The sequence below is a fragment of the Corylus avellana genome, chromosome 2 (assembly GCF_965113065.1).
Source record: "Corylus avellana chromosome 2, dhCorAvel1.hap1.2, whole genome shotgun sequence".
Taxonomy (NCBI): Eukaryota; Viridiplantae; Streptophyta; class Magnoliopsida; order Fagales; family Betulaceae; genus Corylus; species Corylus avellana.
Window position 1 is genome coordinate 36836904 of NC_142491.1, and position 12901 is coordinate 36849804.

Consider the following 12901-nt stretch of genomic DNA (forward strand, 5'->3'; position numbering starts at 1 on the left):
AATGTCAAACTTCGTGCCACTGATGGTGAGCTACTCTCTGATGCCACTCTCTATCGACAGTTAGTTGGCAGTCTCATCTATCTTACTGTGACACGACCGGATCTTGCCTATGCAGTCCACCTTGTTAGTCAGTTTATGACAGTGCCACGCTCGGTTCATTATGCGGTTGTTCTTCGCATCCTTCGCTACGTGAAGGGCACCCTGTTTCATGGTTTGCATTTCTCTTCTCACTCATCATTAGACTTACATGTATATTCAGATGCTGATTGGGCAGGTGATCCCACTGATCGTCGTTCCACCACGGGTTATTGTTTCTTACTTGGTGATTCTCTTATCTCTTGGCGTAGCAAGAAACAATCAGTTGTTGCACGCTCTAGCACCGAGGCTGAGTATCGTGTTCTTGCCGACACCACTTTTGAGCTCCTCTGGCTTCGTTGGCTCCTACATGATATGGGTGTTCCTCAGACCTCCAGTTCTCCTATCTTTTGTGACAATCGAAGTGAGATTCAAATTGCGCATAATGATGTATTTCATGAACGTACTAAACACATTGAGATCGACTGTCATTTTGTGCGCCATCATCTTTTGCAGGGGACTCTCCGTCTCTGTCCTATTGCTTCCGCTGATCAGTTGGCCGATGTGTTCACCAAAGCACATGCACCTGGACGGTTCCGTGATCTTGTTTCCAAACTCAAGTTGGCATCTACATTACCACCTTGAGTTTGAGGAGGGATGTTAGAATATAATCAGAATATATTCTGATTATATTCTGATAATCACCATAATTGTTGATAATCACCATAATTGCTGATTTGATATATTTTCCCTGTATATACTTTGATATTATTTTGTAATATTGTACATTAATTCCTTGATTGTAATTCCTATTCTGTCTGGCCTTATTCAACTATAAATAGGCCCCATTGTATACAGTTCAAATCACACAGAAATACAATATTCAGTTTATCCCTATATTCTCTAGTATTCTATAGTTTATTTTAACAACTTAGAAGAAATGAACTTGTGCATGGAGAAGAGTTTCTTCACCCGAATTCCATTGTTGCGAACGTGTTCAAAGCTATTGAAGAATACAAGTTGGTGCATGAGGCAAGCAGTGACGGAAGACAACCGATTTGCATAAGACCTTTGATCAGATGGTCAGCTCCTCAAGTGGGTTGGTGGAAAGTTAACTGGGATTTTGCGCTTGACAAAACTCTCAATCGGATGGGGTTGGGTGTTGTAGTCAGGGACCATGAGGGGAAGGTGGTAGCGGCTAGGGAAGTTACCCGAAATGGGGTCCTTGACCCAACATCTGGAGAGGCCTTAGCTGCATACCAAGCAATGGTGTTTTGTGCAGAGATTGGGGGGCAAGACATTTGTTTAGAAGGCGATGCCAAACAGGTTGTAGAAGCAATCAATTCCTCGAACGATAACCGAAGCCGTTTTGGGCACATTGTGGCAGATATTCGACTTAGATTATTTATGTTTCCACAATGGCAATGTGGTTTTGTCAATAGAGTAGCCCATTTGGCTGCTCATGGTCTAGCTAGGATGGCCACCAAGTGTGTCACAGATAGAATTTGGAGAGATGAGACTTCAGCTTGTATCTATGATATTATTATGATGAAGCAATTTGCTTTATCTAGTTGATTAATGAAGGTAAGGAAGATTTCTTCCAAAAAAAAATATTCAAATTGTATCTATCTTATCGTTGTAATGTTTCCTATAAATAAAAAGCATACCCAAACGTTGAAGTTGGGATTATTAACCGTAAATTTATTTGTTCTTATAGTTTCAACTTCTCCTATTATCATATTTTATCAAATACTTGCTGTTATAATAAAATTGTTGGACAAAATCAAAGGTGCATGAATGAAGGAATTAATAAATTTAGAACATAAATGAAATGAGAATTTGTTGAAGTCTGGATAGTAAGGTGATAGTTACTCTATCTCAGATTAATAGTACCTCCAACTTGTATAAGAAGTTTTGCAAAAGGGTCCTCTTCATGATACAATATTGCCTAAATGTAGTGTGCAAATTGCAAAATTCTGAACATTATTCAAAACAAGAAATTTTGTAACAGCAGTAGGGAAAGAAGAGAAGAACAAAGGAAAAGAAAAAAAAAGAAAAAAAAATCTATACAAACTGCTGGAAAAAATTATATACTAATTTTATATAAGTGCAGAACCAGTTCATAATAGTTTTTTTTTTTTTGAAATAAGTTGACGATCTTCATTAGAAATAATCAACTAGTTTATAATAGATGAAAGAGATATGCTAGAATCTAATAAAAACTCAATATTTTGCCCATAAAAGTCCATGTGGCAAGATGCCACATCATTTACTTTTTATTTTGTCTTTTTCCCTCCACAAAAAAGAGAAGAGAAATGCTTAGCTTCATTAAAAAAGTCTATCTTTTGGCCATTTTAATCCTAGGCAGCATAGTCAATTTTAAAATTAATAGATTTTAAACAATAAATTAATAGATTTCTAGAAAATGGGCCATGCTACCTAGGTTTAAAATGACCAAAAGATGAACTTTTTAATGAAGTCAAGCATTTCTCGTTGTAACTAATAAAACATGATAATAGGAGAAACATTTATCTATTTGAAATTTGAAACTATTAAAACATGATAATAGGAAAAATGGTTATTTATTTAAATGGTGTGAGTTGAACTTGACTTTCTCTTTTTTTATGTGGCACTCTCTTCTTTGTAGGCTTTTAAAACCTTCCATTAATTAAAACATTTCAAACCACAAAGAGATGTATATTAATTTTTAATTTTTTTTTTCCAAAAAATTCTTTTACACAATATGTTAGGTAATCGTACCAAAAACCCACATGACTCACATTCGAGATCAATACAAGTTAAACATCCCTTCACATAAATGCCAAGCAATATGTGTTATAATTTTTTACACGAGTAAGTTCTTCTATGACTTTTTTTTTTTTTTTGATATATGCAAGGGGTTTTAATGCTTAGATAGGTCTCAATTGTGTTAGAATATTAATTAAATGATTAATACTTTTTTTTGCAGATGACCTATTGCCAGGCAAATTGTCCAAAAAATTGCATCACGAAACACAATGGTTTCATTATACATTTGTTGGAATTATAACAACATGCATTCACGTTTCTCTTTCAAGTAGAACATTACAAAACCACCTTACAATCACATGAGCCGCAAACTCCTTTATTAGCAAGCCAAAACAAATTGATAGCGACAACCTTAACACGTGATGGAGGAAATATGCAAATTAATATAACCACACAAATAGCCTTAATTAATACTCATCAGGGTGTGCCAAGAGGTAGCCCTCAACAGCTTTGAAAAGTCCTGAGGCCTTCTCTTTTCCAGCCTTAATCTGCTCTTCCTTGAGCTCATGGTCTCCTATGGTGTGGTACTTGCTGATGCTCTTCAAGATAGATCCTCCATGAGGGGATGCCACTATCTTGATCTCGTAATTGATTTTCTCCAGTTTGTCGGACAAAGCATCGCCTTCAATCACACTGTAGCGATACGAAAAGTTTGCTTGGTCAATCTCATCAACCTTTTGCTTTATGTAGTTGAATGGGCTGCCTGCAAAATATTGACAAGATAATGTATATATATGATGCATGCTATGAAACACAAAACGTACAACTCCTTGGAGATTATTGTGGTAGAAATTAACCTTCATCAAAGCAGATCTTCTTAATGGTTCCGGGACCTCCATTTCCTTCGATGATTTCAATGCTCTTGATGGCCTTTGGAGCAACCTTTGGGATGAGGTTGTCGGAATCTAGGACAAAGCTCTTGAACAGCCTAGCCGGAGGGATAACTGAAGTGGTCTCGGTTTCATAAGTGAACACACCCATGATGAGCTAAGACTTTGGAAGTGATGTGAGAAAGAATGATAATAATTAAGTGGAGAGTTTTTGAGGTTGGGAGATATATGAGGACTAGAGGGTGGTATTTATAATCCAAGGCACAAGCCACAAGGTTTAGCTTGTGTGAATGTGTCCCTATCTTGTAGTTCAAAGAATTTTAATTCGTTTCACATATTTGTTTTTCTATGTCCCCACTATGACAATAAATAATAATTTTGAAAGATCAGAAGGATTTGTAATTTAGTCAAAGAAAGCACCGTCAGAAATTGTTTATGAAAGTAAGTAACCCAATTGATTCCAATTTTATGTGCTAACCCCAAGGTTAGCTTGTGTGATTGTGTCCCTTGTAGTTGAACGAATTTTAACTAGTTTCAAATAATTCTTTTTCTATGTCCCCACTATGAAAAATAAATATTAATTTTGTAAGAGAAGGGTTTGTAATTTAGTCAAGGAGAAAGAACGAGAAGAAATTGTTTATAAAGTAACCCACTTGATTCCAATTTATGTGTTAACCTCGACTATTTCTTTTACTACTAAACCCAAAAGTTCTTCAAAATGTGAAAAAGAAAAATAAAATTATGGATTAGGAGGGCTAACCACTTATTGAATTAATTACTTGAATATTAGAAACGCTATATGAGTACTTTCTGGGCTTACTGCTTAATAGTTAAAGTGAAACAATGGATTTTTATTGAATTTTAGATTTAAAGCTGATTTTCACTGTCACGTCAATAAGTATTCACTCTCATAAGTATTCACTTGAGAGTAAGCACTTAACATGGAAGAGTACTTATGCATTTGACATTTAATACAAGAGTACTGATATACTTTACACTGATTTTATACCAGTGCCATGCATGGAATGAGCTGAATGAATGTAAAATGCTTTACTTTTGTAAGCAATTATTTTACTCATGTAATGTCAATTATAGTGTGAATAAAAGATTTATTCTTTAAAAAATCGCATACCTATTTTTGTTAGAAAGCCTTAACTAGTCATGTGCACCATTTTCTAATTTTCCTCAACTTGACAATTGACTTTCATTGAATAAAGGCGGCTGCGGGCCCAATGGGCAACCATACCCTGGCTTCTCTCATTGGTACTAATCACTAGATCTAATGCTAAATTTCAATATTTTATTGTGAACAAATAGACTTTTCAGATCAAATGGATATGTCCGGTTATATATATAAAGTTTTCTATCCATTCAAAAGCGGGATCTATATATTGGTGTTTTTTTTTTTTACATGGCCATACAAGAGGTGAAAAATGTAATAAAAATTTGAACTTGACTTTCGCTTCATCGGCCATGATCTTTAACGGATTGAACTACCCTTAAAAATAGGATCTATATATATATGGATCATGAGCTACCACAACAACTTGGGTAGCGACATGTGTCTCTTGTTTTTATTTATTTTTGTGTGTAATCTTTTATAAAAAGGAGGGATTATTTGTTTTGGGTCATTGTGTCAAAGATGTCATCTTTATCAACGATGTCTGAAAAGCAAAGTCCTTTTTCAGCAATGTGATGGTTCTTTAAAATTTCACCAAAGGCAAACATGTGCACTTATCGTCCTCAAAAGCTAGATATAGCCAAAGCTTCAATATTTTGGTGTTTCTTTGAGATATTTGCAATTTTATATATGGGTTTGTAATTTTTTTTTTTTGATAGATTAAAGTCCTATTTCCCAACATAATCTCAAATGGGCTTTAAGTAAAATGAGCAAATGCACTAGAACAAAGTCCTCCATAGTTAGAGGACAAGCTTTCCGTTATTTGCATGATGTCTCTCCAATAGATGCCCTAATAAGTCCAACGCAAAAAGCTTTATCTCATTACAGATTTTCTCAACTTTGTCACTCATAGCATCACCCTTAATCACTGTGTAGCCGTACGTATGTCAAGTTTGCCTGGTCAACCTCATCAATTCTGTGCTTCACGTACTTGATATATATATATATATATATATATAGCGAGAGAGAGAGAGAGAGAGAGAGAGAGAATAGAAAAGGAGAAAAAAAAAAAAAACACCTTGTAACGTATTAATACAAAGAGATACATTATTTCAATCGACGAGGAACACCAGAAGCAAACTGAGAATATATAATTAAAAAAACAGCAAACACTTATTAGAAGGCCTTAAGACAGTTTTGACCAGACAAATCAGATACACATGCAACAATCAAGCAGCTTTAGTTGTAGGCTTCAGGATTTGCCAAGAGGTAACCTTCAACTGCCTTGAACACCCCTGTGGCCTTTACATCTTCAGCCTTGATTTGCTCTTCATTGATCTCAGCGTGATCTTTTGTATAATACTTGCCGGTGCTCTTGAAGATGGTTCCTCCGTCTGGGGAAGCCACCAACTTGGTCTCGTATGAGACTTTCTCGAGTGTCTCCGACAAAGGACCACCTTCAACCACGCTGTAATTGTATGTGAAGTGTTCCTTGTCTAGCACATCAACCTTGTGCTTCAAGAATTTCAAGTGGCCGCCTGCAAAAAATACACAACACTAGCTCGTTAATATATATATATATATAAGCACTTCTATATATATAATGCTAATTAAAGAAACTTTGGCTTTAAGAATTAGAATAATTAGTTTATAGTATATATATACTAGCCTTCATGAAACGTAAACTTTTTGATGGTTCCAGGCCCTCCATGGCCTTCAAGGATTTCCACGTTCAGGTCATTTATGCCGTGCTTGTAAATCTTGGGGACAAGGTTGTCGGCATCAAGGACGAAGGCCTTGAACAACTTCGATGGAGGGAGGGGGGAGGTGACCTCATTCTCATATGTGAAAACACCCATGATGATATCTAGGCGTACTAGGAAGATGATCAAAAGGAAGAAGAAGAAGAGGAAAGAGGTTTTGTGTTGTGGAGATGTGAGAACATACTTGCCTACCAGGGTGCTATTTATAGTCATGTGTCCTCCAGGTTTTCTGTTTTTTTTTTCCTGAGATTGTCATTGAGATGCCATTTGTGATTGTATTACTGGGTCTCTCCGATAGTCCGACGTGATGGATAAGTTTTTATATGTCATAAATAAATAATAGGGTACTTAATTAGTTGAAGAACAATGCACATTCGAACATGGCCATAAATAAATAATAGGCGATCTAATCATAATTATCTAGTCTTTTATATATATATATATATATATATATATATATATATATATTGGCATGTTCACACAAAGGAAACGGGAGGGTGGATTCAAATTAATAACTTCCACTTCATTAGGCGTGATCCATAGCCGATTGAACTACCTTTTGGAAATATCTAGTCTCCTATTTACATGTGTTAAGATAACATAATTGATGACAATATTGAGAATCATGAGCAAAAAACAAACAAAAGTAAGTGAACCTTAGATATATACCTAAGAGTTTCAATTTTTTGTTAATACGTACAATTAATGCTTATTTAGTTTTTAGTTAAGAGATGAACGAATAATTACAATTTGATCATATTGATATTTCCACTAGAAAATAACGTGTTATAGCAACCCAAATTGCCCCAATATTATTTTAATTAGCAGGATAAAGTGACGGGGTTTTATTTTTTAATTTTAATATTTTAAACTCTTTGGTCTCTAGCTGGTTGTGATGGATGCATGCCAAAACGGAGAAGAAAAAACCCCAGAAATACTACCAAACTAAATAACATAAATGTGCCTTTTGATCTGCCAACCTGCATAAGTTGACCCAGATTTAGGAATTAACAAGATATCATTTTTTTTTTTTTTTTTTCAAATATTGGGTTGATCTCCGAGCAAAAGCTAATCTTTACAACTAAAAGCAATCACTCACTATTTATTCACTTAAATATGAGAAGATTAAAACACAAGAAATTTGTTTCTAGAATATTCTAAGTTTGTCGAGGCAGAATTTTGAACGGACTAGGGGACGGGCCACCTGCAAAAGAAGGAAAAAGCTCAGGTAGAGTCTCACCAAAAAAAAAAAAAAAAAAAAGGAAGGGGAGTCATATTTCAAAAGAACAAAATTTATTTATTCATTAACTCATCACTATTAGAGTACAAAAGTATATTTAAATCGAATATAGTCAACCAAAAAACCCTAAACGTAAATTGACAAAGTTTGGGCCAAGCCCATTAATTACTGAATTACAAAATAATAACTTTACTCTTTAAAAATTAAATAAAACATAAATCTAAATATAAATAACCCAATTAACTAATAAAACTTATATAAAATTATAAGACCCAATTATCCCTGACTACTTGTCGGACATCATTCTACCTTGCCTCAACAAAACTCGAGTTTCAAAACTTTTAGTTTTCTCGGTGTCTTATAATTAAGAGTAATGATATAAGGAGAATTAAAATCCTCTTAAATGTGACGTAACTTTTAAAATTACCATTGAACTTGAAAATTTGAAATGATTTATTAATAATTTTAAATACTATAACAAATTTGAAAATTGGAAGGACTCTATATTAATGACCATGATTCGTCTCGTCGGACATCATTCTACCCATCAAACTATGGAGGGGATCCATTTAGTTAAAACAAGAGGACATTTTTGTTTAAAATTTGTTCAAAATATTTGTTTTCGACAGAAATGTCCTCTTATTTTAATTAAATGAAATGGAGGGGATCCAAGTCCTCAAACTATACTAAAGTCTTTGCAGAACATTCTAGCCATTGATAATGGCTTGTTTTCAAATAGAGGTTCAATGCATCTAGACAATATTAGTTCAATGCATCTAGACATTTTATGTGAAATGACATTTCCACCTGCATTTAATCAATATATGGGTTTTAATACACCAGAGAACTTGAATGAGACCTTGCCAATATGATCAATATATTGATTCTGCTATTTATTTATTTTTCTATTTCACTATTAATTTCTTCAATTATGTCTAATGGTTTTCGTTTGAATGAAGCTGATAAATACATTTATTTTAAAATATTTGATAGTGATGTTATCATTATAAGTTTATATGTAGATGACATGCTAATTTTTAGTAAGAGTAGTTCTTGTATTCAAGATACAAAAGAATTTTTGTCATCACATTTTGATATGAAAGATATAGGTCATGTATCAAACACTATACTTGGTATTAAATTCCATAGAATAGGAGATGCATGTCATATCTCAAACTCATTTTATTGATAAAGTTTTGAATAAATTTAGTCATTTTCATGACAAAAATTCTCATGTTCTTTATAACTCAAGTTTAAAGCTTGGAATAAATAAAAATCGATGTGTATCACAACTAGAATATTCTAGTGCTATTGGAAGTCTAATGTATGTAATGCACTGCACACATTCAAACATTGCATTTGACGTGGGCAAATTGAGTAGAGATACAAGTTGTTCAAGCATTGAGCATTGAAAAGCAATTTTCATAATGCTAAGTTATTTATAAGAAACTAAATCATATGCTCTACAACTATGGAGGATATCACTTTGTAATTGAAGGGTATAATGATGCAAACTGAAATTGGGTGGACATGTAAAAAAAAAAAAAAAAAAAAAAAAAAACTGTCACATTTTAAAACAAGTCTCTAACTGTTATTTCAACTATTATAAACTGGTTTTGCAATTATATAAAATTAATATATAATTTGTTCTAGTAGTTTATATATAGATATTTTTTTGTTCTTTTCCTTAATTTCTTCCTCTTCTTTTTGTACAACTGTTACAAAATTTCTTGTTCTAAGTAGTGTTCCGAATTTTGCAATCTGCACATTACATTTGGGCAATATTGTATCATGAGGATTAAGGGTGGGCAAAAACCCGCCATGATCCGCCTTGCCCCGCCCCGCCTGGATTTGGGTTTTTTTTGCGATAGGGGTTGGATTTCTTCCAAGACATGTGGGGCAGGGCGGGTTTCAGGTATAAAATATTTTGGGGCGTGGGTACCTACCTTGCCCCGCATCAGCAAATAAAAGAAAAAAAAAAAAAACCCTAGTTTTTCATCTTCTCTTTCTTTAGCCGCCTCCCCCCTCATTCCTTTTTTTTTTTTTTTTTTTTTTTTTTTTCTTCTCTCTATCTTACTCTCACCTCTCACTCTCTCTGTTGTCTCGCTCTCTGTCTCTCTGCTCTGTCTCCCAGACTTGCTCTCTCTTTGTCTCCGTCTCGCACTCTCTTTGTCTCTGTCTTGCTCTCTCCGTCTCCATCTCACTCTCACCCTTTGTCGCCATCTCTCTCTCTCTCTCTGTCGCTGGCTCTCTCTTTGTCGTGGGTTCTCTCTCCCTGTCGCCAGTTCTCTCTCTTACTCACTCTCTCAAATGAAAAAAAAAAAATGAAAGAATAAAAAAAAAAAACCAAGAAAAATAAGCCTTGCCCATAAAACCCGACCCAACCCGCCCAACCTGCAGCATTCGCCCTGTTCAACCCTCCCCACAAAACTCGAACTTGGGTAGATAGGGTTCACTGTGTCCGCGTAGCAGGTAGGATTTTTCAAACCCGCAGGGTTCGGGTTGGGTAGGGGAAAGGCCGAAATTTGCCCTGCCCCGCGCCGCGCCCACCCCTAATGAGGATAAAACTGGTTGATTATTTTTTCCAAAACTTCTTATATAGGTGGGACTCTGGGAAGCAATATTTATCTAAGAGATAGAGTAATAATCACCTTATTGTCCATACTTCAACAAATTACTATTCTATTCATGTTCTATTTTTATTAATATCTTCATTCCCACAGCTTTGATTTTTTCCAACAATTTTATTATTGGTGAAATTATTTCATGAAAATAAAATTTAGAAATTTAAATAAATAACCGTTTTCCTATTATTATGTTTTAACAGTTTCTAACTTTAAATAGATAATTGTTTCTCCTATTATCATGTTTTATTAGTTACAACAGTTGTTTCAATTTCTCCTATTATCATATTTGATCAGTTGTAATTGCTGTTATAATACAATTTTTGGACAAAATCAAAGGTCTGGGAAGGAATTAATAAAAGTAGAACAGAAAGGACAATGTAGAACAGGAAGGAGTTAATAAAAGTACACATGTCACTTTTATAGAGTAGGTTAAAGGAAATTCCTCCAACCTAGTTTGGAGGAAAATAGAAATGAAATAAAAATTTGTTGAAGTTTGGATGGTAAGGTGATAGTTACTCGTATCTCTTAGATTATAATAGGACCCCCAACTTGTATAAGAAGTTTTGCAAAAGGGTCCTAAGATACAATTCTGCCGAAATGTAGCGTGCAAATTGCAAAATTTTGAACACTACTCAAAACAAGAAATTTTGAAACATATATCGGTATGAAAAGAAGAGAAGAACAAAGGAAAAGAAAGAAAAAAATAAAAATATCTATATAAACTGTTGGAAAAAATTATATATTAATTTTATATAATCCGAGAACTAGTTTATAATAGTTGAAATATCCTCTACAATTCACAATATTCAAACTAGTTTTCTCTCTAGACTTTCTAGAGGAGAAGTGAAAAGTTTTCCAAGTCTTTGTAGATTGTGGAGGAAGGTTTGGGTGTTATCTGTAGTACGTTTGAACTGGAAGAGAGTAGGATGGCTGATGATTTGTCTTCTATGTGGCAAGATTTCAACCTTTCGGAAGGTGAGAGTGTGGAGGTAATAGTCCAACAACAAGCAGTTGAAAAGATTGCAACAAGAGGAAATTCTTGTTTGGTGGGGAAACTAATTGCTGACAGGATTATTGGCAAGGATACTATAAGATCTAAATTAGTGCAATTATGGAGACCTTCGGGGTCAACGTCGTTCAAGGTTATAGGGGAAAATTTGTTTCTAGTCGATTTTGAGCATTCATGGGATAAGACTCAGGTGCTGGAAGGCCGACCTTGGGTGTTTGAAGGTAGTTTGTTTTCTTTGGAAGAATTTGATGGAATAACAACTCCTCTGGAGATCCCATTTGAAAAGGCGGCGTTTTGGGTGTGGATGTTTAACCTTCTATTAGCATGTATAGGTCAGCAATGGGTTCTCAAATTGGTTCTACAATGGGGATGGTAGAAGAAGTTGAAATTGATGACAAAGGAATTGGCTGGGGAAAATACTTGCGTGTAAGGGTGAAGATGGATCTGACCAAGCCTACACCTCGCGGTAGGCGTATCATTCTCTTAGGAATCACGGTGTGGGTACCTTTTCAATTTGAAAGGCTTCCTCATTTTTGTTTTCTCTGTGGAAAGTTTCGCCATGGAGTGGTAGGGTGTAGTAGCATTAAGGAGGCGATACCACAATTTGGTCTATGGCTTAAAGTTAAACCATCTGCTTGGCAGAAGGATTCAGGGCGGTAATGGTTTGAAACGCAAAAAGGGGATTATGGGTCTCCATCGAGTCCACCAATGAGAATGTCCAATCCTCATTGGTCGAATAGTGGCCAGCAAAAAATAGATCTCCGGTGGTGGTCAATGACGGAATGCAAGGTGAGTCCGATGAGATGGCACACCGGGGGAAGGAGAAGATTCAGTTTTCGTCAGTTGTGGAAAGTGGGGCAGTTATGGGAGATACGGTTAAGGATCAACTGAAAGGGGATGCTAGTGGTGTACAGGCAACACATGAAGTGGAGGGGGCTACGTGTTTGGTGGACAGTATGCATGGGGATAATTATGAAGATATTTCAGATGATTACGTGTCTTCTTCAACCTTGGTCTCTAAAGGTGGTTTGTCTAAGCCCAAGGAAAATCCAACCCATGTTGAGGGGCCCACGTTTTTACAAAATTATGGGCATGTAGCTAAGGCCACGCAGGTTAAGTCTCCAAAATTGAGTGGGAATCATGAAGTCGGGGTTCTTCAATTTTGAGCAGCGAAGAAATCTAAGGATAAGGGGGCGACGAATTGGAAGAGGCGTGCGCGGGCTGATCAGATATCACCATCTGTAGAACGGCTGGTTGGCCAAGATGGGAAGAAGAAGCAAGGTGATTTTCTGGGTGATAGCTTGGCAAATGATGTGGGTCAAGCTGCAGAAAATTTGGGGATAAGTTTGAAAAAAAGAAAATCTGGTTCGGGGGTGGCGATGGCTGATTTTCAGCCTCGCCAACTGAGATGAATCTTTTAAGCTGGAAT

General features: G+C 35.4%; 3 protein-coding genes across 3 annotated transcripts; 1 reads left to right on the forward strand and 2 right to left on the reverse strand.

Moving 5' to 3' along the window:
* The first annotated feature begins 1224 nt into the window (after nt 1-1224).
* Nucleotides 1225-1650, forward strand: LOC148587707 (uncharacterized). The gene has a single exon (XM_088512773.1). The coding sequence runs from the start codon at nt 1225-1227 to the stop codon at nt 1648-1650; it is 426 nt and encodes a 141-aa protein (XP_088368899.1).
* A 1607-nt stretch (nt 1651-3257) lies between these two features.
* Nucleotides 3258-3918, reverse strand: LOC132165951 (major strawberry allergen Fra a 1.05-like). The gene is made up of 2 exons (XM_059576671.2): nt 3681-3918; nt 3258-3586 (listed from the first exon to the last, which is right to left on the reverse strand). Exons 1-2 carry the CDS (start codon nt 3862-3864, stop codon nt 3291-3293), a joined length of 480 nt encoding a protein of 159 aa, XP_059432654.1. The 5' UTR covers nt 3865-3918; the 3' UTR covers nt 3258-3290.
* Nucleotides 3919-6019: 2101 nt separating this feature from the next.
* On the reverse strand, nt 6020-6737 carry LOC132167538 (major allergen Pru av 1-like). The gene is made up of 2 exons (XM_059578543.2): nt 6503-6737; nt 6020-6371 (listed from the first exon to the last, which is right to left on the reverse strand). The coding sequence occupies exons 1-2, from the start codon at nt 6690-6692 to the stop codon at nt 6073-6075; spliced, it is 489 nt and encodes a 162-aa protein (XP_059434526.2). The 5' UTR covers nt 6693-6737; the 3' UTR covers nt 6020-6072.
* Between the last annotated feature and the right edge of the window lie 6164 nt (nt 6738-12901).